At 52.9% G+C, this 27,796-nt stretch overlaps 1 protein-coding gene across 8 annotated transcripts in view; it reads left to right on the top strand.

Moving 5' to 3' along the window:
* CLEC16A (C-type lectin domain containing 16A) overlaps window positions 1-27,796 on the top strand; it is a 203,420-nt gene that overhangs the window by 72,380 nt on the left and 103,244 nt on the right. For all 8 annotated transcript variants that reach the window (XR_006294234.1, XR_006294235.1, XM_043560532.1 and 5 more), the window contains 5 exons: window positions 10,165-10,287; window positions 13,542-13,651; window positions 14,399-14,443; window positions 17,005-17,055; window positions 20,330-20,458. Coding sequence is in view for 6 of the 8 variants with exons in the window: in XM_043560532.1 (XP_043416467.1) it covers window positions 10,165-10,287; window positions 13,542-13,651; window positions 14,399-14,443; window positions 17,005-17,055; window positions 20,330-20,458 (458 nt within the window). In the remaining 2 variants the exon portion in view is untranslated. The remainder of the gene's footprint in view (window positions 1-10,164; window positions 10,288-13,541; window positions 13,652-14,398; window positions 14,444-17,004; window positions 17,056-20,329; window positions 20,459-27,796) is intronic.

Below are 27,796 nucleotides of genomic sequence, written 5' to 3'. Positions count from 1 at the left end.
CTGTTCCCAGAGCAATGAGCTTCTCTGGAAGCCTGGCAGCCATCCCGGTCAGTGCCAACACGCCTACCTGCTCCTGGCCAGTCTTCTACTTTCTTACATTCGTTTGTGTTTCTTCCTGCCATTTTCTCGACCCCAGTGTCCCCACCTGTTGAGATTCTGCTTGCCTGTCAAGGGTCTAGTTGCAAGGAAGTTTTTTCTGATCCCTTCAGGTGATACTCACTTGGGATTTATTAGTCCCATCTAATGTGGCAGGCACATTTTATACATTACTGAATTTGATCTGCCTCAAATTTTGTTAAGGAGTTTTGCATTTATGTTCAAGAGTGATATTTGTTTATGGTCTTATAATTCTTTTGTTTTATTTGCTTTCAGAGTTATGTTTACCTTATGGAATAAATTCAGAACCATTTCCTACTCCTGGATTGTATACAGTTTTTATAGAACTGGTATGATTTCTTCCTTAACTGTTTGGTAGAATCCACCAGTGAATCCATCTGGGCCTAGAGTTTTCTTTGAGGGAAGATTTTTAGCTACTCAGATTCTTCAGTAGATACAGAGCTAATGAAGCTTTATTTGTTCTTCTTGAGTGAACTTTGATAGCTTGTGTCTTTCAAGGAATTTGTCATTACATCTAAATTGTCAAATTTATTGGTATACCCTTGTTCATTATGTTCCTTTATTATCCTTTCAATGTCTGTAGGATCTATAGTAATGTCCCCATTTTAATTCATGGTATTGGTAGTTTAGGTCTTCATTTTCTTTTTCCTGATCAGTTTGGCTAAAGATTTAACAATTTCATACTAATTTTATGGACACTCAAAGAACTGTCTTTTGGTTTCATTGATTTTTCTGTACTCTTCTGTTTTCTGTTTTATTAATTTCTGTTCATTATTTCTTACTGTTAGCTGCTTACTTCAGATTAATTTACTCCTCTTTTTGTAGTTTCTTAAGATGGACCCTGAGATCATTGATTTTTTAAGCTAATCAGTTTTTTTCTTTTTTTGAAAGAATTTAACATATACTGAAATTAATCTTTTTTGTTCGTAGTTGTATGAATTGTAGCACAGGTGTGGGTTTGGTCAATACCACCATAATCAGGATTCATTACAATTCCATCAACCAAAACTTCCCTCATGCTATTATTCCTTGTCAGTCATACCCTTCCCATACCACTCCCAGATATTTAACTTTTTTTTTCTTTTGTGATGAGAGTTTAATACTATAAATTTCCCTCTAAGCACTACATTAGGTGTGTGCTTAGGCACGATAAATTTTGATAGATGTGGTTTGATTTTATTCACTTTAAAATATTTTATAACCTCCCTTTTATTTATTCGTGTCTGTTGTGTCGTCTGTGTAAATTCTAGTTATGTTTCTATTAGAGATTTTCCTCCTGGTTTGGTCTCTATTAGAGATTTTTCTGTCCTGGGTCATGGTCAAGTTAGTTGGAATTGGTTTGATCCTTTGGAGGCTTTTAAGCTTTGCTGGTGCTGGTCCAGAACAGCCTTTCGTCTCAGGCTCACTTGGCCCCACTGCTGAGGGAGGCCCTTTCTGAAGAGTGTACCTGGTGGGCCACAGTTGGGTGGTCTTTCCACACTGGCCACTGGGAACACGAACTCTTGTCAGCGTTGTGTGAGCCCCAGATCGTTCCACCTGCTGCGTTCCAGAAAGTCCTTCCCTTCTGTCACATGCATGTACAGAGCAGGACTTAGCTGATGCCTCAGATGGACCGTCTGCAGCTCTCTGGTCCTCCCTCCTGTCGGTTGCAGTCACTTGGCCCCTCTGAGCTCCAACCTCTGCCTTCTCGACAGAGGGAGACTGTGGCCTTTCTTGGGATTTTCTCTTTCTGGGCCAAGGCCTGGAAACTCTTTCCAGACAGTGAACTGGAGCGGTCCCTGGGCCCGCTGCCTTCATCTCCTCCCTCACAGGGTCACCCTCCAGCGCTGCTGCTTGTCCTGTCCAGTGTGTCGTAATCACTGTTTTATGTATTTTGCCTAGTTTTCTAGTTGCTTGAATCAGGAGGCTAAATCCAACCCAGCCTGGCTGAAAGCCATGGCACTTGAAAAAGCTTTATTGTGGTCTAATCGATGTACAATAAACTGCACATATGGAGAGTATACGCTGTGATAAGTTCTGACCTATGTTTGCACCCATGAAACCATCACCACAATCAAGACAGTGTGCATATCCATCACCGCAGACCTCTCCTCCTGCCCCTTGGTCACCGTCCCCCTGCCCGCTCTCACCCCTCTCCCCAAGCAGCACCGAGTTGTTCCTTGTCATCGTAGATGAGTTTGTCCTGCCTAGAATTTTACATAAATAAAATCGTGCAGTAGGTACTCTTATTTTGTATGGCTTCTTTCATTGGGTGTGATTATTTTGAGATTCGTCACGTCGCTCTGTGTGTCGCCGGTTCGTTTCTTCTGACTGCCGAGTGGCTTGCCTCCGTGTGTTCATCCATTCGTGTGTTAATGGGCACTTGGCTTATTTCCAGTTCTTAAGGGTAAAGTACTAGGAACATTTATGTACAAGTCTTTTATGGACATATATTTGCTTTTTTCTTGGGTAAATACTGAATCATACAATTGGTCTAAGTTTGTTTTTTAAACGTTTACTTATTTTGAGAGAGAGAGAGAGAGAGAGAGAGAGAGAGAGAGCATGCGAGCGAGCATGCTTAGGGGAGGGGCAGAGAGAGAGGGAAAGAGAGAACCCCGAGCAGACTCCATGATGTTAGCACAGAGCCCGACGTGGGACTCGATCTCAGGAACTCTGAAATCGTGACCTGGGCCAAAACCAAGAGTCAAGACACTTAACTGACTGAGCCACCCCGGCACCCCAGGTTTGTTTGTTTATAAGAAAAACCGGCACATTTTTTCCCAAAGTAGCTGTATAATTGGCGTTCCATCACCAGTGTATGACGGGTCGTCACACATCCTTGCCAATACTTGTATGACACTCGTTTTGATTTTTGTCCTTCTAATAGGTACGTAGCAGTGTCTCATTATGATTTTAATTTGCATTTTCCTAATGCCTAATGATAATGACTTTCTTTCTGTGTGCTTCACTTGCCACTCTGTGTGTCTTCTTTTTTTTTTTTTTTTTTAAGTTTTTAACATTTATTTTTGAGAAAGACAGAGACAGGGCGTGAGCAGGGGAGGGGCAGAGAGAGAGAGACACAGAATCAGAAGCAGGCTCCGGGCTGTGAGCACAGAGCTCGACACGGGGCTCGAACTCACACAACCGTGACATCATGACCTGAGCCAAAGTCGGACACCTAACCAACCGAGCCACCCAGGTGCCCCTTTTCTGTGTGTCTTCTTTGGCGAAGTATCATTTCAAATTTTTTTACCGGTTGTTCGTTTTCTTAATTGTTGAGACTTGAGTTTTTGGGTTTTTTTTTTAATAATATACGTTCTGGGTCCTTTATCAGATGAGTGTCACAAGGATTTCCTCCCAGTCTGTGACTTGTCTTTTCATCAGCTAACAAGGTCTTGTGAGGAGCAGACCTTTTTAAATTTCCAGGGAGATCCCGTGGCACTTTTTCTATCTCTTTTTCTCTCCATATTTTCCCTTTCATTCTGGACTGCCTGGTCTTTAAAGGCAGAGACCATGTCTGTCCCGATGGCCTACCGTGGTACCCAACTTAATGGCTGGCAGCCTGTCGGCACTCAGCCAAAGTGTGTTGACTGATCGGCTCTCGGCCGTGCGGCGGCTTCGCTGGGCTGCCCTTTCTCTTTCTGGTAGCCCGAGCTCGGGGCCTCAGCAAGGGAGGTGTCGTCTTGGGGGTGGGGATGCCAGGCTCCAGGGGGCCAAGGGGCACTTTGTCTTTCTGGTGGCTGGCTTTCCTGACGGGCTTCCTTCCTGGAGCCGGAGCTGTGTACCTGGGAGGGAGGCGCTCCCTCATCCAATGCTGGGCCCTGGAGGGACCACCCCACCGAGGTCCTGCCTGGGGTGCCTCCCTTTCTTTCTTGAGGCTCCTCCTCTCCCCTTCCTCCTCGACATCGAAGGGGATTTCTTCTTAAAAGAGTGGAAGTGTATAATTGAGGGAATTTAATTCCTTCTTCCATTTCCTGCTGGTGCTATTCATTTATTTCTTCCCTCAGCCTCCCAGCAGAGATCTCGGGAGCCTTATTTATTAGATGCTAGGCACTGTGGTTAATGTTGCAAATGCGGTGGTGAACCAAACACATACTTTCACAGACATGACTGTGGCTGCTGTGGAGGGAGCAGGGCGAGAGGGGTGGGAGGTGACGGCAGTATGACAGGCAAGCGGGGACACACGGCGGTGAGGAGCTTTGATTGTGTTCTGACGCAGTGGGAACTCCGAAGGTTGTTCAGGCAGGAATGCGTTGTGCAATCTACATGGCTTCCGTGTTTACCTTCTTTTGAAAGTGACCGCTTTGTCTCAAATCTCCTTTGGTTCTGAAAGACTGTCAGTCACGACGAATTTGTTCCTGAAGTTACTCAGTTACTTACTTAGGGCACAGCTGTGTGCCGGGCAGCGTGCTCAGCCTGGGGGCCCACAGACTCCAGGCTGACCGAGGCTGGGACCGCCGTCCGCTCATCAGGCGGGCGGGCAGCAGGCGAGGGTGGGCAGGGCGCCCCGAGAAAGGGGTGGGCTGGAGCCAGTCTGCGGGCATTGGGTGGGCAGTGACGGTGAACCGCATCCTATGGGCTGGGGTGGGGGGTGCTGAAGGTGGGTTCATCCGGGAACTGATCTGACCTCTGTGCACCCCTTAGAAAGGGTTCACCGTAGTTCAGCCAGAAGATGGACAGAATGGAGAGATAATGGACAGGTGTGGGCAGTGTCGAGGAGGTGAAAGCGAAGGGCTTTGTCGTCATCTCTCAGGTACGTGCCACACACTTCCTGTGTGCGAGGCGTCGTTCTGGGCGCTGGAACAATCTGATGAGCCTCCATCAAGTGAATGAGAAGAAATCGGGTCGTGTTGTGACAGAGAATGCACCAGTGGTGGTGGTGGTGGTGGTGCGGGGGCTACTAGCTAGGGGGGTCAAGGGACGCTGGCCTGAGGAAAGAATATGACAGTGGAGGCCTGAAGGGCGAGAAGTCCCCTCTGCCAGGATCCGGGGCAGGTGTGGTCCAGGCGAAGGGAACAGTGCATGCAAAGGCCGTGATGTAGGCGAGAGCTTGCAGGTTCAAGGAGCAGAAAGTGAGGCCAAGCAGAGCGAGGCACTGACCAGCTGGGTGGGGACCAGATCTCGGAGGGCCTTGAAGGCTATGAAAAGGAATTTAGATTTCATTCCAAGAGCAGTGGGAAACCCTAAAGGATTTTAAGTAGAAGAGTGACATGATCAGATGGACGTCTTTGAAGACCCGTCTGGCTACCGGGTGGAAAGTAGACGAGGCGGGTGAGGGAGAGGGTTGCCGCAGGGGATGTGGGAGGCCCAGTAGGAAGCTGCCACACCCGTCCAGGTGAGGGCTAATGTGGGTTGAATCAGCATGTTGGCTGTAGAGATGGAGAAGACTGGAAGGTTTTACGATATGTTTGGAAACTAGAAATAGGACACGCTGATAGAGTGAATGGGACACTCGGGCAACTGTGTGGGGCCATTTACGAAGATGGGGAGACAAGGAGAGGAGCAGGGCTGGGGGAAGGGAGTCCTGCCTCGTTTGGACGGGAGGGAGCACCAAAGGAGGAATCTAGGTGATGCCCGGGTCCCTGACCCTGCCACTGGTGGTCATTTCTAGAATCAGCGAGCGTGGGCCATCGAGCAGGTTTGGAGAGGAAGCTGGACGCTTCATGTGTGGCACCTGGGAGCCTGGTGCCCGGGGGACCCCAAAGGAAACTGCCTAGTGGGAAGCTGCCATCTGGCTTATGCTCCAGCCCTGGCCTGTGGGCCCAGGGTCTGCATTTGATGGGGGTCTTTTGGCTGTTGGTCAGCTGGTTTTTTGGTTAGGCAGCATGCAGTTAGCCAGTTAGCCGCACTTAACCTTCAGCCTCTCTCTTCTGGATCCATACCTTCCAAGCAGGGCCCCTAATGAAATGGTCTCTCTCCGATAGATTTTTCATCATAAGACAATTTTAACATAAAAGCAATGTTAATAAAAACCAAATGTTAGCTCAGGCCTTCCAGTAAATCATAATAGATTAGATGCTGCACCGAAATGAATACCCCACTGTGGAAAGGGTTGACCGGTTGGAGGAAGGCACTCGTTGTGATTCAATTGGGCCACATAATGAATTCTGGTTCATATCTGTAATAGCAAATGCAGCCGTCTCTCCTTTGTCAGGTCTGCAGAGGCCTGGCCCGAGGGAGGGGGGTAAGTTCTGCAGCTTTCATGTTCTTCAAGGTTTCCCTACTCCACCCACCACCCTCTCGCGCCCTCCATTTATCATTGTTTACCCGAGAGGAATCTTGGGCTTTTGGGTTTTGTTTTATCTTGCTGAGAAGTTACTGGAACACAGATGGGAGGTATGGGAAAGGTTGAGAGGTAACAGGATAAAGGGAGGCTTTCGCCATGCAGAGAGCTGGCAAAACATCATTCTGGATCTCCAGTGACACATAATCAGAACTGGAAGTACATTGGAAATCGGCCCAACATCTGGTTAGCTTTCGAAATAGTGGGTCTATAGTTTTCCAAAGCTGGCAATGCTTGCGTGACTACAGCCAAGGAGACCTCGGCCAAAAGAAAACAAGTTTTTTGCCCATCACTTACCCGGTTCCGTTGTGGTCTCTTTATCCAGAGTTGTCTGTCTCTGTCTTTCTCTGTACCTTTGGTCTGGGTCTTTTCCACCCCGTCCCAGATGGGGGCTATTGCTAAGGAGGAAGAATCCAGAAATCAGAACTTAGAGGGGAAGCTTCTGACGTCATGGAGCCACACCCTTGCCTTCCATTTTGGACTTGCTGGGTCAGTTGGGAGTTCTGTCCCCACCCTCCCCCCAACCCCGTGGTCCCTGGGTGGAAATAATGCAGAGGGAGACCCTTTCTGACTCACTTGGACAGAGAGGGATCTGACCCCAGCGGGGAGGGAACCCAGAAGCGTGTGGTCTGCTGGAAGTCTGAACGTGCTCGCACATCTTCCCAGGCCATGTGAAGTACATCTGGGTTTCTTTGGAATTTCTCTATTGCTCAGCACTTAAGGGTTGAAGCAAATAGGACAGTGTATTATCCACAGTGTTTACTTCAGTCGGAGTTTGGAAATGGCTTGCAGAGGAACTCAGGCTTGCAACAAAATCTGCCTTTTAGTGCCTAAAACCTGTGTGTGTGTGCGTGCGTGTGTGTGTGGAGGGGGGGGATGTGTGGGTGTGTGGAGGGGGTGCGTGTCCATGCACACATGTGCGCCGTTTTCCTGTTCACATGCATGTTCTGGTCATACCGTGACATTGGCCTTGTTAATAACAACCCTCAGCCACTAATTGGTTTGAACCCAGAAGAATGAAGCTTTTGAATTGCCACACGGGCCTTGAAAGCCAAGGTCTGGAATGGGATAATTCAGAGTAATGGGGCGGGGGGCGGGGGTGGTGGTTAGAGGCCACGGTGGGAGAAAGAGAGAGATGGGGAGGAAGTGAGGCACCTGGCCCAGGAGGAACTTTGGGGAAGGAACAGAGACGTTCAAAGGGGTTTTTGCAAATTTTTCCATGTGTCGTATGGAGTCGATCCCGTTCTCTGTCTCCCTGTTGGCCGGCAGTAAAATCCACCTCACGTAGAGTGTGGGGAAGAGTGCCTTGAGGAGAGGGATCGCCTTGAGTGGCCGGGGGGCAGTGGAGACCACTCCAGAGTAGGCATGAAGGAGCACAACCGAATCACGTCGTCTCCCGCTAGCTGCCGTCCCGGGATCTTGGCGTCCAAGCCTTGCCCGCCCCTTTCCCCCAACGTCTACCTCGTCGCTTCCTTCCAGAGTCCCCACCTCCACCCTCCGCGAGCTCTTGCCCACGCCTTGCAGCTGCTGCCTGTGAAGCTCGAGGCAAATGCTCGCTCCTTCAGGATCCTCCCTGGGTGGCGCATCCCTGAGTCGGCCCCCAAACAGCATAGCATTTAGAAGTTAGCTGGACCCTGTCCACCTTTGGAATCTTCCTATTCTAACTGTGCTGCTTCCTTGCTCTGTGGCCTTGGAGATGTGACTTAACATCTCTGGGCCCTCATTTCCAACTAAAGGGCGGGGGGGGTTGTGCTGGACTCTGGTCCTGTGAAGTTGTAGAAGGAACTTTTTCAGCACCCTCCCCCCCCCCCCCCCCCCCCCCCGCTTCACAGAGAGTGGAGTCGCCACTTGAGGAAAGTCACGATAACCGTGGAGTGTTTTTCTTCCTGTCTAGAGAGGATTTGGCCACAGATTTCCTCATTTTTTGACAAATTCTCAGGGAGTGGGGGCCCTAATAGGAAAGAGACAAAATGGAGCTCGTCATGGAAGTTCAAGAACCGGTTCGAGTCCCTGACTGTCCCGGTTCTGGTGACCACTGCCGCGTCCCCGAGGGAGCCGGCGGCTGGGCCCCTCCTGCCATCCTCGCTGCAGGGGGCTGAGAGGTGGTCCGGCCCAGGAGCACTTCTCCCCTGGAACCACTGGCTGCCAGGCCCCAGGGAGCCAGAAATGGGAGGATTAGAGCGATGTCAGGATGGTGTTGACATCTCTGGGGAGGAAAAACAGACGCCAGAAAAATTTCACTTGATGTTCTTTTTGCCATTTAATAAAGCAGCGTGCTTCGGAGTTAGACATTTAGCATCAAAATGGGATCTAGAATCCGCAAATTGAATTTTCCTCGCCGTCAAGTGTTTTCACGAAGCCGCTGCTGGTGAGGCGGGAGAGGGAGAACGGCCCAGCTCCAGCCCTCAGGCCGTCCCTCACCCGTGTCATCTCCCCGGCATGGCTTAGCCTTTGGTTCGGAGCTGGAAGGAATTCAGTAAAGCAAGATATATTGTTATGGTTTATTACGTCAGTGCGTGTGTGGAGGAGTTACTTAGAATCCAGACAAGCAGCTCTTCAGTGCTGTCCTCCACTGTTTTGTCAAGGTTCTAAATGAAGCGTCATCTAGCACTCAAGGGGCCGTATTTCAAGAGTTCCGAGAAGTGTCACCTTCCCCCTTTGGTAGAATAACAGGAAAAGACGTGCTTCAAGCGCAAACAGTCCATTCAGCCTTGGATCAGGCAAACCATTTGTCTCTGTAAGTGTATTTTTCCAGAGCCACCTTCGAAGGGGGGTAAGGATTCGGGGCCCCTCTCCGCACCTGGCCTGCCGGAGTCGCCTTCACCGGTCTTCTCCTCGCCCGGCCCCCCAGGTTCCACTTCAAGGAAACTGACACTCAGTGCCCAGCTGGACTCTGTGCCCTCGCATTTCCACTTCACAGCCACCTCTCCCATGTCTTGTCTGTTGCGTTCGAAACGCCGTCAGTGTTTGCTGGCAGGAAAAGGATTCCTTTGCCACTTGAAGGTAGATCCGCGCCGTCGACCTCTTTGTATTTGCGCCTCTCTGTTGCGAGCGCTTAGCCCGGTCTCTCTTCGCCGGCCCCGCCCCTCGCCTGGTGCGGTGCCCCCCACCCACCGCCTGTGTGCTCGTTGAGTGGCCGGCCCCGCTCATCGAGTTCTCTGCCAGGAGCTAGAGGCACACCTGCCGGGCGTGACTGCGGTTTCCTTTCCGTCCGGTCGCTTCGTCTCCGTGTGCGTTTCCCCCACCGTGGAATGTGTCCGATAATGGGTGGCCTCTGGTGGCACATAGGCCAAGCATGAGGTGGCCGAGTGGCACGTCGTGCAGAAGTCACTCCTTTCCCGTGTCCCCCGATTATGTCCGGGAGCGTGTCACTTTTCGGGGCTGGCGTGCCTTCCGCACCTCCTAAGGATCCGCCGAGTCCCGTCTTTAACGGAGAGAGCAGGCCTGGGCCGCGATGAGTTGACGCAAGTCAACAATCCTCGACTAAAATGTAAAAGCGTTGTCTTTTTTTTTTTTTTTTTAACACTGCCTGTCAGCGTGGCAGCATGTTGATTTCCAGCTTACACGTGGGGATAGAAAATGTATGTTTTGATACGTACTGATTCAAGTTCCATTTCAGAGAACTGTGCAGTGAGCTCTAGTTCGGGCAGCACCGGTCGTGGCAGAAGTCACGGAGATGGACCCCGGGTCGCCGAGGTTGGGCAGCGCCTCCTGGGGCGCCTTTCAGGATGAGCGGGGTTCTCGTGAGGCAGCCCCCTGACAGCTCGCCCCTTTGTGCGTTCCAGGCATGGATCCTGAAAAACTAGAGCAAATCCAGCTCCCGGTGCCCAGTGCGGCCGACAAGACCACCTACAACCATCTCCTGGCCGAAAGACTCATCAGGATCATGAACAACGCTGCGCAGCCAGGTGCCTGGGGTGTGGCTGCTCACAGGGGCAGTAGAGTGAGAGGGGCCGGGCCGCCGGACCACGCACCAGGAGCCCTGGGGCCTCGGCCTGGCCTTTCTGAGAGCGCAGGCAGATTTCGGCTCCTCCCTGGGCCACCCATACCGCTCTGTCCATCTGCGTCCATCTCCATCTGTCCATCTCCTCGGGATCTCCTCCTCCTTCCTCCCCTGTCTTCCTTCTCCTTCCGCACCCAACCCTTCTTGTGTCAGTTTTGCCAGCGTGTGTCACCCTCCTCTCGGGGAGGCCAAGGCCACGTTTGAGCACGAACCAGCCTGAGAGTGTGTACGAGGGAAGTTTGGAAGGTTCGGATCAGGGGCCCTTGATGGTACAAGACCTGCCCAGCGTGTGGCACCCGTCAGCCCAGTTCTGAGGTTTTGGCCGAGGATCCTCAGCCAAGACAAGGGCTAGAAATAACAGAAGGGGTCACCAAGCACAGTGATTCCTAAGTGGGGACAACTTTGCCCGCAGGGGACGTTTGACAATGTCTGGGGACATTTTTGGTTGTCACAATGTGAAGAGGTGTTACTGTTGGCCTCCAGGGGTCAGGGATGCTGCACAGGACAAGTGCACAGGACAGCCTCCAATGACGTAGGATTATCTGACCCAAAACATCAGCAGTGCTGAGCTTGAGGGACCCTGATCGCCAGGCGGGTTCTCTGCAGAGGCAGGGGGATGGGCCATCAGGGTGTGTGAGAGGGCACAGAAACGGGCCCAATGGAGATGTGGCCTGGTTAAGAGGGAACCACTGAGCAGTATAGTAGGAGCAGTCAGGCGATGAGCCCACGTCAGGCTCAGGAGAAGGGCAAGGGTGGGAGTCGTGATAACAAGTGAGGACTCCAGAAGTTAAGGGCCATGGGCTCCACGAAGCGGCCAGAGCCCCTTGGAGGCCAGAGGGGCCAGAGCCTCCATGACTTCGGGGAGGGTATACAGAGGCTTGGGGGGATGGCTCCACGGAGAAATGTTGATCGAGTGCCTCCTGCATGCCAGCCGCTGTGTGCAGATGACGAGGGTCCAGGAAGTACAGGACAGGTGTGGCTCGTGCCTTCCAGGAAGCCACGGCTGGGCATCCCAGACTGCTGCGACTCCACGAGGACATAGAATCTCGAGCTTAGGGGCGCTCGGGGCTAGAACTAACACTGTGGCACTCACAGACATAGGGGTGGTGTTTAAAGCCACGGGAGAGAAGAGAGGCATATCGGGGACCAAGCCCTGGACCACTACAGGTATCTCAAGGTGATGCAGAGGGACAGCCAGCACGGGAGCCTGAGCCGGGTCCCACATAGAAGAAGAGGGGCAGCGAGAGAGACAGGTGTGGCTCAGGACCAAGGGCACTTGGTGGGGTCAGTTTCTACTGAAAGGTCCAGTGTGGGGAACAGAGGTCGTCCCCGGGGACAGTGGCTCAGGGGGCAGTTGGCAGGGGCTCTGTCAGCAGGTTGGCTCGGTGGTTGAGGATGGTAGAGCGTGGCCTGGGTGTTGGAGAGGAGCCTCCGGGGTGGGGAGGGACGGCAGCCCCTTAAGGGGGCCAGTGGCAGGAAGTCTGCGCCTGCCAGGAGCTTGCAAAGGAGGAAGGGTCTTGGTGGAAGATCACATCCCAGTCGCCTGGAGGGGGCCACAGGGGTGTCGTGGCTGAGCCAGGGGGGTTCTGCGGAGGGGCAGGCAGCAGCGAGACTGAGCCCCGGAGAGCTCAGGAGGTGGGAGGCGGGCGGCGGGTGGGCACAGCCTGCGGGGCTGTGTTCGTGCTGGGCCCGTGGGGCCCTGAGAGAGAACCTCGGAGCTGAGACCAAGCAGCCTCTCCCAGTAGATGCTTCCCTCTTCTCCGGTTCCCCTCCTGACACGTGAAGCAGGAAAAGGATGGGCAGGGAGGTGAGCACTCGTGCGTCTGCCTCGAGTTTTTCCCGGTAGCCTGTCCCGGTCCTCAGGGTTCCCAGGGCCTCAGGGCTGCAGCCTTGAGACTTCCTCCTCTCTTGGCCCTTCTTCCACATCGAGCCGTCTCCCCAGAAACGAGCTTAAAGATGCAGGGAGGAGTCTGCCTAAGAGCAGGGTGCCCTCCCATCAGGCAGTCACAGATGCTTCTAGGCTCCTAGAGGCTCCACGGGGCTTTTGGCATTCAGAACCCCTGGAGTCCACTACCACCCGGGGTGAAGCTTTGGACAAGTCACTTCACTTGTCTAAACCCCAGTCTTTAGAGTGCCCATAGCGGTGGGTTTTTGTAGAGACTTCTCGAGGGAGGGGTCCGTACAGTGCCCACCGCGGCGCCCGGTTCACAGTAGCATGGCAGGTGGATCAGTCATGGACCGAAACCCATACTCAGACTGGCCGAAGCAATCCAGACAGAAACAAAACTACTGGCTTGTGTGACTTGAGGTCTTGTGTAACTTCAGTGCCGGCTTCAGGCGCAGCCGGGTACCGAAGCTCAAGTTGTTAAGACTGTTTCTGGACTCTACCGCTGTGTGTGTGCCCTTCTCTCCTCGGGCTCTGGGCCTGCCAGACATACTCTGGGCGGTCTGGGGGAAAGGGTGGACTGTGGGGGAAGGGGTGGGCAGTTTGTAGAACCCCGAACAGAAGATTCGAAACTCTGGCGAGGGTGCGGGGTGGCCGGTGTGGATCCTGGTCTGGTGCCGCTCAGGCCCCACCACTGTGCCCGTGCTGCTCTCGGCCCGGCGCGAGGAGAGGTTCTCTTGCCCGGTGGTTCCAGCACGGTGTGGAATTGAGCCTTATTGGCTGCCTGGCTCCCTCGCCCGTCCCTCCCTCAGTCACCGTGACCAGAGGGATAGGGCATCTGACCAGCCTGGCCGATGTGCCTGTCCCTGGGACAGAGGGGAGGGACCAGCTGCACCCAAATTGCATGCCCAGGAGTGGAGTTGGTGATTCTCCAAACAAAAGTGGGGGTGCTTGTTCCTGAAAAGAGGAAGGAACCCAGCCAAGCAGAGCAACCACAGATGGCCACTTTTTCAGCCTCCAGTAATAAATAGTAACAATCCTTTTCCTGCCTCCTCTCCCCTGATAAAGGGGGTGCAAGGGAGTACCTGGCATGGGTGGTGTGGGTACATTCTATTGTCATTGACTGGGGAGGGGTTGGCCCCTGGGTTTCCCTCCGTGTCCCCACTGGATGTCCAGGGCCCTTCACCTGTTAACCTCAAAGCGATAAAGGCGAGAAGCTGTATTTGAGGGCTTCCCGCCAGGGTGTGCGAGGCTGACCCAGGTTTCCTGTGCAGATGGGAAGATCCGGTTGGCGACGCTGGAGCTGAGCTGCCTGCTCCTAAAGCAGCAAGTCGTGGCCAGCGCGGGCTGCATCATGAAGGACGTGCACCTGGCCTGCCTGGAGGTGAGGGCCCCGCCCCCGCGGCCCGTGTTCCACCGGAGGGGAGGAGGCGGTGGGCAGGAAGCTGCTGGATCCAGATCGGAGCCCCAGCGTCCGCAGCACCAGCAAGAAGCAGGGCATGATGGCCCCGATGCCTCTCCAGAAGAACTGCCCTTCCTCTGAGACTGGCCCGATGAACCCGCCTAGTTACTGAATTTGTGTGGTTTCTGTTACAGTTACCGGCCTTATATTTGTCACTGGAATTGTATTATTCTTCTTTCTGCATTACAGAGATTTTATACATATTCAAACACACGCACGCTGCTTATTTACTTACGGTTTATTGTGCCAATACCTGCATCCGTTGTTTTTAAATAGTTTTTATTGCCTTCTCCCTTATTTTTCATGTTTATTTGAGAAAATTTGGAAAGTACACGGGGGAAAAAGTAGCAACCCGAGTCGACGCTTTGTTGGGTGTCTCTCCAGATACACACACATGTATAAAAATGGAGTCACCATGGCTATATTTTATAACCTGCTGCCCCCACCTAACTCGGTGTTACCACCTTCCCCTGTCACCACCTTGAATCACCTCTCTTTTGCCCCGTTTTTATTTTGAGCTCACCCTCCCTCCCTCTCACATTACGAACCACTAGATAGATTTAAGGATATTAGCCCAGCCTCTCCCCTGTTTTACATGCTCTCAAATTTTGGAATTAGTAACTCACCCGACTCCCTGCCCTCCCTCCCCACCTCCCTCTGTTTTCACAGGGTGCCAGAGAAGAAAGTGTTCACTTGGTACGGCATTTTTATAAGGTACGTTGCCAGAGCACAGGGGACGGCAGCGTGGTGTGGGTCACGTAACTGGGACTGTAGTGTGTGGGCATACGCACGTGAAGGTCACAAGTCCGTGGCTACTCCGTATGCCTGTGCTTCCCTAGTGAACCGCGTGCAGCGTCCCAGTGCCCGGACGCTGTCCCAGTCCCCAGTCCCTGGTCTCCCCCTGCTTCTCTTACCAGGGCACCTGTTGAGGATTCAGTGCTACTGCGGACGGTTTATCAGTCACATGTGAATTTGTGTATTGCTGAATTTACATATAAGTTGTGAATTACTTACACCTGCACATGACTAAGTCACATATGTAAATTAATAGGTGCATGAATTATGTTTTTCATGTAAAGTAACTTTGAATTGTTTGTGAATTTATGAATTATATGCATGTACATTATTATTTTTTTAATATTTTATTTTTGAGAGAGAGAGAGCAAGCATGAGCGGGGGAGGGGCAGAGAGAGAGGGACACACAGAATCCCAACGGGCTCCTGGCTCCGAGCTGTCAGCACAGAGCCCGACACCGGGCTTGTACTTACGAACCACAAGATCATGACCTGAGCCAAAGTCGGACGCTTAACCGACTGAGCCACCCAGGCGCCCCTGCATGTACGTTATTTATAGACCTGTGTGCCAGGAAACCTCGTACAGGCTTCTAGACGTTTATCATTAAGGGTAGTGAGATTTTGTAAAGGACCACTATGACTTTGAGTAACAGAGAAATTTGTAGATTCCTCTTCGGATTCCAGATGTTTAGTTTTGAAATATCTCCTTGTGATGGTTTTGTGTCATCCTTATCTAGGGCATGATGTATTCCTTAGGGAAGCACGTAATTTGTCAGCAGTAGGTGGATTACTCCATATTCACATGGACCTAGTCCCTTCCTGGTTTTCTACCTCTGCGTCAGGTCTTTCCAGGTCCAGTTAGCCACAGTTTCCCCTTGTCGTTTGGCTGATCAGGAGAAAGGTGTTAGCGCTGCCATTTTCTTGTTGCTCAACCTCTTTGATTTTTTGTATTCTCTTTAAACTACCATGAATTATAGGCACTTAGGCACCAGAACTCTTTTGTTTGCAGGAAGCTTTTTAAGCCACTGCCCATTATTGTCCATGTTCATTGAGAGAAAAGCAGGCCTTGTAATCTAGGACCCACCTCGTCAGGCTCAGACGACCCCGTGCAGCTGCAGCATGGTGGGCACACCCAGCCGAGGGTGGACCCCTGCGGTCCCCCACGCACGGGGGAGGAAATCCCAGGCTCCCCTTAGACCATCGCAAGAGGCTTGGCCTCAGCGAGGATACACGTCCTCGGCAAAGCCCAGGAGAAAGTGGAGGCCTCACGGCTGCATTAGTCATCTTTGGGTCTCTTTCCAGGATAACTGCTCTTAGTTTGTCCCCTGCCCCCCACCCCCCACAGAAAGTCTTGCATTGCAAAAACCGAAAGACAGAGATACATAGGTAGACATTTGCCCAGAGGGTTTTCTTCACCATTAGCGAAAGGAGAGCTATATTTGAATTGCAGCTCCCTTCTCCCCACCCAGATCGTTCTTTTATCCTGTAAGTTTTACTTATAAGGTCTTACATATAATACAATCCTATAAGGTCCTAAGTATAATAACTCAGAAGGTGTTGGATATTTCCAGGGTCGTGATTTCTGTGGTTCTTACGTGGAACTTATACTGGAAAAATGTATAAAGGATCTCCTCCATTCCCACCCTGCCCATGTATTTGTGTTTGTACATGTGTGATTCAGGACTTAGGAGAGAGACAGGACAGTTCCAATAGTCCAGATGCATTCAGCTGAATCTCCCCTCCCCTCCCCAGCTGTGCTCCGTCCAGTGGTGCCCATAATGACCGTGCTCGCATTTAGCAGCCCTGGCCGGGCGGCGGGCTCTGTGCTCAGGTTGACCCGTGTCACCCTCACGGCGACCCGCGTAGTTGTGGGCTGTCACCCAGCGAGAGGCTCTGAGAGGTGAAGCTGGGATTTGGCCCCTGGTGTACATGTTTCAGACCCAAGTTCTTGGCCATCACAGCCCCGCGGAGCTACAGAGCCTCACAGGCGTGCCTCAAAAATGAACGGACCAGGCTGTATAATTTTAGCGTTAAGTATACTTAATTATACGCTTCCTTTCCGAGGTGTGGCGCCTCCTGGTTTGAACATGGCAGCTGAGCCGGGCTTCCCCATCTCTCCCACCGTTCTTGACAAATACATGATGTTGAACACTCGCCATTTTAACCACATTTATATTTTAATTATATGTGGTGGTGTTTTGTTGCTGTTTTAATTAGCTGCCTTGACAGAAGGGATCTAACTATACGTGCTTAAAAAAAAAGGGGGGGGGGGAGAGTCGTTGAGAGGCGCAACATGATATCCGGGCTTTCGTTTGAGAGAGCGTGTGTGTTCGTGCTCACGTGTGTATTTTACTTCCTGGTGATTTTCTAGAACTCACTAATGAGAACCAGATGGCCCCCCAAGCCGTGAAGTGGAGCTTATAATACTTTGGTGTTTATGGACAAAATATGCATAATCTCCCTCCCTTCCTTCCTTTTTAGGGAGAAGAAATCTTTTTGGACATGTTTGAAGACGAGTACAGGAGCATGACAGTAAGTGAGGGGCCAGAAAGCGCTGGCGTGGCCTGTGCGGCTCGTCCTGCGGAACCGAGAGAATTCTCACTTGGGCCTTTCTGACCGAAGGACACAGATTGGCGGGGAGCTGAGTTGGAAACGGTGCCTCTGGCTCGCTGCCACTTTTGAAATCTCAGATGACACTCACTCCCCCTGTTAGGGTCGTGCCGTAGATGGGTCGGAAAGATTCACTTGGGTGCAAAATGGTCCCTGACTGAGGTCTCACGCCACGTCAGGAAAGTAAAGCATGTTGTACGTAGTTCTGCCCTTGCTGCCCGCCTCACCCTGATGGGAGAGTGGCTGCTGTCATTCTCTCCCATCACCGATCAGGAGGCCCCAGCCTGCCCAGCCAGGGAGGTGAGAGCCAGGATTCCAAGGCAGAGCAGTTCCCCTGCAGTGTCCTGCCCTTCTCTGCTGGGCCCCTGGAATGTTCTGGCGTGTTGCTTGTCCTCGAATGCACGGCACCGGCTTAGAGTCCTCCCTGTCTGCCTCCGTCCGGCAGGCACGGTCATGGGAAGAGATCGGGTCACGCAGCTCTCTCTGTCGTGTTTATTTGTCTGCATCCCTGACACCTGCCCCTTCGTTGGCAGTCAGTAATTAGGTGACAAACGTCCTTTTCGTGGACACTGCTCATCAAAGAGTGAAGCGATTCGGGAAGTTGTAATGAACCTCAGTGTCACAAACACAGAAGCAGCTTGCTCAAAGTGGCTCCTGGCTCCCAAGCCCATCTCACCGGGGGGTGGACTGCTGGGCCCTCACCACACCCCTGCCCTCGGCACTTCCGGGCCCTCTGCGGAAAGGGAACGTTGTAAATTGGCATTCTTCGTCTCCAGATGTGCCCGAGTAGTGCCCGGGCCTCCTCCGGTGATGTGTAGGCCACCCAGGTGCATCTCACACCTGGTGGTGGCCACTGCCCCCCATCATTCCCCTGACCCCCCGGAAGAGTGTCTCTGTGTCCTACTCTTTGTTTGGACCAGTAATGGAAGTGGAGTGGATTCAGGGGTTAGCTACCACTTTATCTCACCCCCGGGATGTCTCCTTCTGCATTGCGGTTCTCCACAGGTCGGTTTCCTGTTTGAAACGGGAGGCTCGTACGTCACCTGACGATGTGGAGAAGCTCGGGGTCCTAAACCCCTGCTCAGTTCCTGCTCTTGTTACCTCCTGACGATGCGACCTTCAACGGGTTGCTTCCATCCTAAGCCTTCATTTTTCCCGTCTCTAAAATGGGACCCACACCACGCACCCGGCCTGGATGTGTAATACCGAAGGGGTGCCTCCCATAGACGGTGTGCACGAGTGCTTGGCTCCCCTCCCTCCCACCATAGGGGCCTCCCCCGGCCTCGTTTGTCTGTCTTGTCGCATGTTCATTGTGTGTCCTGCACACATTGTGTGTCTGGCACCCCAGAGAACCTGAAAGGGGGCACACCCCATACCTGAAAGTATAGTCCTTAGGTCAGACTTCAGGAACCAGTCGCTGAGCTAAATGAAGCAGAGATAGACCCTCGGGTGCTGCTGATGTGCTCACGGAGACCCTTGTGCTAAATCCAGGCCTTCATTTTTGACCCTCATTCATTTCTGAATCACCTCCTATCTGATGCAGAAGGTGTAATGATGGCAGCCGTCTGCTGTTCCTGCGGAAGGTGGTGGAGACAGGTGGGGCAGCGCGGAGTGGGCTGCAAGGGGGCGGAGGGCAGGCCGGAAGGCACTGCGGGAAGGCGATGCCAAGGGCGGCCCCGGGGCAGGACATGGGGCTCTGCCACCCTGCCCTGGGATAAAGGGACTTGGGATGAGGGACCCCAGGCCTTTGGAGGAAATTGCTTACAGCGGCCCAGAGGAAGGGGCAAGCAGGGTGTGCTGTCTCCTTGGCTGCTTAGCACAGACAGCCGGGCCCTCACCACACATGCCGTGTATAGTTAGCTGTGTGTTCCAGGAGGGAAAAAAAGTGATAGCATTGAAGCCCACCTTCTTTAAAATAGATAGATAGATAGATAGATAGATAGATAGATAGATAGATAGATAGATAAAGGGGCGCCTGGGTGGCTCAGTCGGTTAAGCGTCCAACTCTTGATTTTGGCTCAGATGATGATGTCACAGTTCCTGGGATCAAGCCCCATGTCAGGCTCTGTGCTGACAGCACAGAACCTTCTTGTGATTCTGTCTCTCCCTTTCTTTTTGCCTCTCCCTCCTTGCTTTCTATCTCAAAATAAATAAACATTAAAAAAAAATCACTCACATATTAAAAAAAAAAAAGACACCTAAAACAGCATGTGATGCTTGAAGCAGTAAAATTAAATCTCTAGGACATTTACCTATATAGGAAATCTCATTCCTTTAGGGTGTCTGGTAAATGAAGTGTCTGTGTCCAACGATGCATGCACATTCAGTGTCAGTACTGATGCAGCAAAGTTCCAGGAGGGGAGATGTTACCATTCATCATAGTCATCAGAGAAGACTTCCTGGAAGTGGTGTGGAGCTAGGCAGACAGTTCCGCTCCTGTCTGGCCCAGTGGCTGTGGGCATACGCGCTTTCTCAGGGCTCGGTGTTCCCCTCTGTAACAAGGGACGGCATCAGCACTCCCGTCCAGTGGTAGGTGAGCCCCACAGGTGCCCGGAACTTAGTAGGTGCTCACTGAGTAGCTTTGTTTTTCTGATCCCAGGTAAGATGCTGAGCGGCTGAGGAAGGAAGTAGGTTGGTGGTCATGTGGCAGGAGTCATAGGGCGTCTGGAGCAAGGCGGGCCTGGGTCTGCATCTTAGTTCTGCCACCAGCCAGCTGAGTCTCTGTCTTGTCGGCGGACTGGGCAACATCCCTTCTGGAGTCTTCGGGGGGACTGAATAGGATCTGTAGCTCACCGCCTGCCTGCATTCAGTGGTCTGCTCTCCACAAACGGGGGCTGCCCTCGCTAGGTCTGTCGTCGTCACTCTGGGGAGTACAAAGAGAGGGAGGAGGCTGCGGTCAGGGACCCGCTCCCCGCTGGGTGGAGGGGCCCGAGAGGGTGAGAAAGCACAACTTGCCGCAGCACGGAGGCAACTCGTCAAGGGTGTCCGAGCTGTCAGTTCAAGGGAAGGAAAACTCTGCGTCTCGGGAAACAAAGGCTCGCGGCCCGCACATCTGTCTGCCTCAAGGCCTCGTGCCAGCCTTAACGTGGGCGCACTGTACCCGTTGGCTGTCGGCGGGTGAGACGAGGGGCCCTGTGTAACCTGCCCCGGCCCCTCCCTCCCTGCGGTGAGGTTTCCTGTGATGTCTCTCTTCCAGATGAAGCCCATGAACGTGGAGTACCTCATGATGGACGCCTCTATCCTGCTGCCCCCGACGGGCACGCCGCTGACCGGCATCGACTTCGTGAAGCGGCTGCCGTGCGGCGACGTGGAGAAGACGCGGCGGGTGAGTGAGCGCAGGTGGGACCCACCTCTCCTGGGCTGCCGTCTGCCGGGGCCGCCGCCGGGGCCGGGAGGGAGGGTCTTCCAGCAGGTCAGGAGCCCTCCGTCCACCCCGTGTCCAGACAGCAGGCGGACGGGCGCCCCCCTCGCGCCCTGCCGCCAGGACAGATTTCTCAAGGGGACCTGCCCCTTGCTAACGCAGGGTTGAAATTCCACGGCGCGGTGCCGGGCAGGCTGCCTTCTCCGGTGCAGGGCACGACCCTCAGCCCCAGGCTCTGAGAGAAAGCCTCCGGGCCGCTGCGGGCACCAGGGGCAGGGGGGTGAGCAGAGGGCAGGCAGCGCAGGTGAGGCCCGTGTGAAACTCTGGCCCAGAGAGGCTCAGCACCCCCGCCCGAGATGGTGTGGTGTTAAGGTATCTGAGGGATCTCCAGGCAGGCACCCGCTAAGGAGACTGCGATTCTCGCCCTGCCTGCTTGCTTCCGCGTGTGACGGGCACATTAGTTCTCAGAACCCCGCAGCAGCGCGCACCCCTTATCAGTGCTTTTTTTCTGAAGCAGTCTCGCAGGGCTCTTCACGGTATGCTATCTCTCTCGTAAGATCAGCTTCTTTCTTAGAAAGCAGCGTCACCTTGGGGCGCCTGGGCGGCTCAGTCCGTTGAGCGTCTGACTTCAGCTCAGGTCATGATCTCACAGCCCATGAGTTTGAGCCCCCCATCGGGCTCTGTGCTGACAGCTCAGAGCCTGGAGCCCCTTGGGATTCTGTGTCTCCCTCTATCTCTGCCCCTCCCCTGCTTGCGCTCTGTCTCTCTCTGTCTCAAAAATAAATAAAAACATTAAAAAAAAAAAAAAAAAACTACTTTAGAAAGCACTGTCACCTCTTCCTAGAAAAGCATTCCCTGGAGACATGAATGGATAAATGAGATGAATCCCTTGCCCTCTTCTTCTGAGTTAATCCCAGGCTAACCAGAGCCACAGAGGTGTTCGTTCTTGGATTTTGAGAACCAGGAGTCACCTGCTGGATCGGCCTCAAACAGGAAGATTCCATGGGCTTCCTCTGCCCAGGCGGTGATTTCACCTTGGAGGCATGAGGTGGCGGGGGACGCAGAGGAAGTCGGACCTGCGTGTTTTAAGTCCATCCGTGTTCCCTGCCGTCTGACCAAACCCGCAGACCTCACCTCAGGACCCACCCTGTCTGAGCCAGAGCGAGGTCCAGAAGGCTGTGAATGTTGAGAGCTCCTGCTCTGTGTTGGTACTGCCTTCTTTCTGGCTCGTGGTCCCCCGTTTTCTTAATGCTTGTAGGAGCTCACGTCTGACAGAAAGTGAGTCTTCGTATCAGTTCTTAGTATGAACCTCCTCATGTAATTTTACAATTGTCCTAGGAGGCTGTGCTAAATTTAACCCATCTCACAGAGGAAGAAACGGAGGCATGAAGAGGTCCAGCGATTTGCTCAAGGTCCCCCAGCTGATAAGTAGCAGGAGCCAGGGCTCGGCCCGGGCAGCGTGGCCTCCAGAGCTACCCTCTTAGCCACTCTGACCTGCCACTCCCTACTGCCACCTTCGTTGTATTTATCAGTCCTACGTGGTGCTGGGCACCAGGGACGGGGAATACACCGCCTCAGTCATCTAGGAGAGTCTAGAGGCCAGGGTAGGAAAGGCAGCATCATCAGTTTAAGGAATATGGGGTCAGGCTCTTAATCCCACCTGGGGAGCGAGGTGGCACGGGCACCAGAGGGATAGGCCGGGCAGCCAGGGGGTGCAGAGCGCCAGGGAGATGTGGCTCATTCCAGCACCTCTAGGGAAGGGACGTGGCTGGAGCACAGAGCGAGGGAGGCCCAATGGGAAGTGATGAGGCTGGAGGGAGCTGATCTCGGGGGCCTTAGAGCCCAGCCAGGACCTTGGCCTTGGTAGCTGATTGCTGACATCAGGCCCTGCCAGCCCAGGGCAGACGGTCATGGTCCACAGGAGAGAATGGGAGAAATTCAGGGGTGGGGCAGATGGCAGAGGGAGGGTTGCTTGGGCTTTGGGGTTCCTTTACCCATCTGAGAGGAGCACGTCCCTGCCCTTGCCAGAAGTATTGTGGGGAGTCAATGAAAGGCAGAACACGAAAGGCCAGTAGTGGTCCTTTTTTTTTTAATAGATATTTTTCTTTTCTTTTTTTTTTTTTTAAGTTTATTTATTTTGAGAGAGCGAGAGAGTGCATGAGCAGGGAAGGGACAGAGAGAGGGAGAAAGAGAGAATCCCAAGCAGGCTCTGCACTGTCAGTGCAGAGACCAAGGCGGGGCTCAAACTCATAAACTGGGAGATCATGACCTGAGTCGAAATCAAGAGTCAGATGCTTAACCGACTGAGCCACCCAGGCGTCCCAGGCCAGTAGTAGCTGCTGGTGGTACGGGCCTCCTTCTCCTCTTTGCCCCTCACACCTCACTTGGTTGTAAGCGGCCTGCCTCCCTTGCCGCAGACGGGATGCGTAGCCCAACTAACTGAGTGCAGACAGAGCGCTGGGAATGTCTGCGCTTCCCCGGGGTCTCTTGTTCAGGCTTTGTCTGTGTGACAAGTTTATAAAAGCAACTCTGAAGCCTCAGGGCCCCTGGGTTTAGAGCCCGTGAGAAGGTGGCCGAATGGTAGAAAAGAGGGCCGGCCATCTCAAAGCAAAGCCATCTACCTTAGAGAAGCTTTCCTTTGTGACTTCAGATTTCTGAAGGGGAGTTTTGGCCACTCACCTCAGTTCGGTTCCTATTTCAAGGAGCTGTCTAGAATCCTCCAGAAGCTCCAGAATCCTTAGCCCATTTCAGACATCAGAACACAGCAGTGTACTTTGAATTTGAGCTAAAGGAAGTATATGGTTTAGCAAGCAATTGAGGGCTTATGTGGTTTCTTTCAAGTTCTTTGCTTGTATCCAAAGAACATTCCATTTCATCCTTTTGGATTCAAAGGTTTTCTTCTTCTTCTTCTTTTTCCACCAAGGAAACTTTTTTAACTTTTAGGAGGCTGACCCTTTTCAGAAATCCCTTCTGTTTCCTTAAGGACTTGTTGAAGGAAGTTCAAACAACCCTTAATAATACATCATTCCTAACTTGTAAAACAGTCCTCCCTACATTCATCAGAGAGCCCCTGGACACTCACCGTATGCCAGATGCTGTGCCCGAGGGCACAGAAGTAAACTGGGCTGAGGGGACATTTGAGTACAGAGTTCAAGATGTGAATAAGCACGGCATGTTCAGGAAGCAGGGTGACCGGCAGGCTGAGTGAAGGGAACGGGATAAGACAGGAGGGTGACCGGGCCTCGCAGGCCATGGGGAGGCACCCAGCACTGAAAGTCACATTGTGCCTCCTGCGCATTCTTCCATTCGACAGATGTGTTGAGCATTTGCTAGGTACTGTGCAAAATGCCAGAATAGACAGTGAATGGAGATTATAAAACGAGACCGAAATAGCAAGAGAGCCACTGAGCCATGCCAGCTGGTAAGGGAAGTTCACGTAGAAACGAAGGTCCTGGGAACTACTGGGGTCTGAGGAGAACATGTAAGCAGAAATGGGGACTTGGGCTGGGCCCCTCCCAGAGGCAGTGAGAGAAGCAGTTTAGAAAGAACACAGGCTGGTGAGACCAACCAAGTTCAGTGCCAGCTCCAGCTGTGTGACATTGGGCAAGTTGTTCAACCTCATTGAGCCTCACGTTGCTTGTGTGTTCTGTGTCTCAGCTCCTGCCCAAGGTAGTTGGAAAGACAGGCTGCAAGGTGCCTGGCAGACAGGAGGTGCTCAGGAGGTACTTACTGTGCGGTGAAGCAGTCTAGCATCTCAGGAGGGAAGGAAAGAGAGTTTTTCGTGGTCTCCTGAAGCTTAAGGCTAGAGAAGAGTTAGAGGAATTTTGGTGAACATCAAAATCTGGATTTAATCCAGTAGCTACCTTTCCGTGGTAATCTGGGAAGCCATTAGGAAACACATGTATTTGTGTGAAATTTTATTTGTCCCTGAATTCTGTTCCCTATCCCCACGTAAAAGCACACACAGGTTTTGTGTTTATTGCTCTTGACCGTGAGGAAATAGGATATTTTTCTTTCCTCTCTGGATGTGTATTACGCATGAAAGAACATCTTGTGAGGTTCTAAAAGTGGAGGGGAAAGAATTTCCCGTGATTTCATCACCCAAGACACTTTTCGCGTCTCCTCCCTGCCTTTGTTTGCAAGCGTGTCTTCTCATGGAGGCAGGAAGGGTGCCTCGTGGCCTCGCTTCCAGGCCCCTCCCTGTCCTTTCTCCATCCTGCAGCAGAATCAGGAAGCTCTCCTTGTTGTGACCCGGTCGTCGCAAGTCGAATCTCTTACCGGGGCCTGAAAGTTTATCTGGTGACTTCTGCCATGACTTAGGCATCTTTCTGCTGGTTCGATATCCTGGTTGCTTCCGGGATCGCATTATTTTCAGCTAAACTGTCATGAGCAGCTTCACGAATACAGTGTTTTCTTTCTCCTGGCTTATTTCTTTAGGATAAGTTCCCAGAAGTGGAGTTTCCGCTTCAAAGGGTATGAACGTTTTTTGCGTGACACTGTACATCCCGGCAAGGCGCTTTCCCAACGGGCTGTGCCCGCTTTACACTGCTTCGGCGTCCCATTAAGAATGACTGACTCTTCGCGGCCACTTCCACAGCCTGGTGGGCTTCTAACCTGGGCGACTGCCCCCTAAACTCCGTGGCTTGCAGGTGTGGCAGGGGCAGTGGCGAGAGGGCTGGACCTGAGCGCTGTATACGGGGCGGCCCCAGGGCTCAGGGGCTGCGCCTCTGCGGTGGCCCCTGAGATCGGGGCCGGTGGGTACCCCCCATTCCCAGAACTCACATCTGGGCTCGGGGGATTCGTGTGACTCACCTAGGTCCGTCTGAGCCCGAAGCCGTCCTGCCCCACTTGGCGAACTCGTTCCCCACGACCCCCTCGCAGAACTCGCTCTTGGGGGCACTGGAGCACGCAGGACGCGTCTCTTCTTGGTACTTGAGCGTGCTCAGCTGTCACTCCTGTCCAAAACGAATGTGTTCTTCCAGTGTCCGTCTGCCTTCCTGGCATTCTGTGGAAGCTTCAGAAAGAGTAATGAGTCCTTTTTCCTTTTCAGTAAAACTTGACAAATTGCATGTTTATTTGGCAAAGTCCAGAGAAGCGCTCAATAAAAGCCTGGGTCCCAAGCCTTAAATCTTTTGAAGGCAAAGGCATATGGTTGGAAGAATACAGACTTTGGAGTCTGGTTATTAGCCGAGTCACTGTGGGCAGGCTGCCTCACATCCCCGGGCTTTGCTTTCCTGTCTGTAAAATGGGAACCACGCGGAGTTGTTAAAAGGCTTCAGTGAGAGGTCGCGGTCTTGCCTCGCTAGTCCCTGGCAGGACTCTGGTGAGTAGAGGGGGTGTTATTGTTTAGGGGGCTGTGGGATGAATTTGAGGGCCTTGATCCTGGTGTTTTACCTCTCTTTTGTGGATTCTTGGACTTGTGTGGCTAGTCACCGTGCCTGGTGGACCCTGTAGGACCCCCAAGGGACCCCCATCTTTAGTCCAAATGGAGCACCTGGCCCTGTGGGGTCCGTCCTCCCTCGTGGGCATGGGCTTTTCACACCCTCTTCCTTCTCTTAACTGGGGCAAGAACCAGGAAAAGTATTTTCGGGGCGTTTATTTTATGTTCTGTATTCTTCATATTTTTATTATTCTATTATTATTGTTATTATTATTATCATCATTTGGTATTTCTGGAAATACCTGCCATTTGTTGCTTGCAGAGCAAAAGCAGATGTGTTACCAGAAAGGTCCCTCCTAGGAGCCAAGTTCTGAACTTTTATATTGGAAGGTTTTGGTTCTCAGAGTGATGGTCTGTAGAAAGCCACACACATTTCTGTTCTCAACCCCCAGCGAGGAGGGTCCTGCTTGATTTCTTTGCCCTCAGAACCCCGGGAGGAATGGGTTTTTGACACAGAAATGAAGCATTCACTCAGCTTCGACCTGACCGATGGGCCTTTTTTGGTCACATCTGAGGCCCGTGACTCATTATTTGAGAGTTCAGATGGCCGTGTAGTTCAAATGACCACCCACATCTTGGGCTTTCTGCGCTCAGGCCGGCACAGGCGTGTGAATTTCTTCGTGCGCTTGGTTAAGTGCCACAAGCATCAGACATTCCCGGTTCCAGCCCCAGCTCAGGCATCATCAGCCCTGTGAACTTGGTTCGGTCTGCCTCTCCCCGTTCCGTCTCTTCCCGTGTCACGGCTTTGACACTGCGGTGAGGTGCCCACGGTGCCTGGCACGCGGTGGCTGCTTCACAATTGCCGTTTCGATTTTAAGAAAACGAAGCCACGCTTCTTTCTCTTCAGATTGTTGCAGACGTCTTACGAAGACTGTACTTTAAAAAGCTGATAAGAACAATCAGACCGATACTGATGCAGCTGCCACTCTCACTGCGATACAAAAGCTTATCTTCCTCTAGTACTTTGGCGTGACCTCAGAATGCGTCCAGGACGTAGGATTGTTCTTCCGGTTTTCTATGTTAGGAGAGCAAGAAAGTGGCTCAGGTCTCTTGCCAGTTGCAGGCCACGGCCAGATGAGGCTTTCCACGTGCGGGTGGGTATCCTTGTGGCCTGGGTCATCGGGAGCCAGCGCGAGCCCCGCTCTTTGGAGGCAGAGGCAGGAATTTGCCTCCCCCCAGCCCCGCCCCCGCCTTGTTTCGGGAGGCACCTTGTCTTATGAAGGGCCGCCTCCCCGGTCAGTGGGCCAAGCCTGTAGCCTCAGAACTGTAAACAAGAAGACCAAAAGTGGGCTGGCGCTCATCGCCGTGTGGCTCGCCAGTGGCGACAGTGGTTTGTCCCCGTGCCCTCCCCCGTGCCCAGCTAGCGAGTGGCCGCAGTGAACGATGGCTGCCCCTTTACTAGCACATGCTAGCCACGCCCCCGCCCCCGCCCCCCCACCTTATCTCAGAGCCTCCTAGCAGCCCTGTGAGGCGGGGGCCACCACCCCTATTTCACGGATGTGGACATTGGAGCTCACGGGGGTCGGAGGCCTTGCCCAGCAAGTCCAGCGCAGACCTCGTGTGTCTGACTGCAGAGCGGTTTCCCTCAGGCCTCAGGCCCGTCAGCTACGCTTCAGGGGAAGAGGTGGGAAGACGGCCTGTGCGAGGGGCTGCCCCTCGGCTTCCTGGTCTGACCGGTGGGCCACTCAGCTCCAGCCGGGAACCCGAGAGTAGCTTGCGTGCTGCCAGCACAAGCCGGGCCCGCGGTGAAGGCTGCTTTCTGCACTAACATCTCTGGTTCCGGGGCCTGGGATTCTGCTTTCTTCCCGGTCTCTGGGAAGCGTGGATGGCCATGCTGGATCCCTCCGGGACGCCTCTTCCGC

The sequence above is a fragment of the Prionailurus bengalensis genome, chromosome E3 (genome assembly GCF_016509475.1).
Source record: "Prionailurus bengalensis isolate Pbe53 chromosome E3, Fcat_Pben_1.1_paternal_pri, whole genome shotgun sequence".
Taxonomy (NCBI): Eukaryota; Metazoa; Chordata; class Mammalia; order Carnivora; family Felidae; genus Prionailurus; species Prionailurus bengalensis.
Note: the sequence above shows the minus strand (reverse complement) of the source record. Positions and strands in the feature narration are given on the sequence as shown.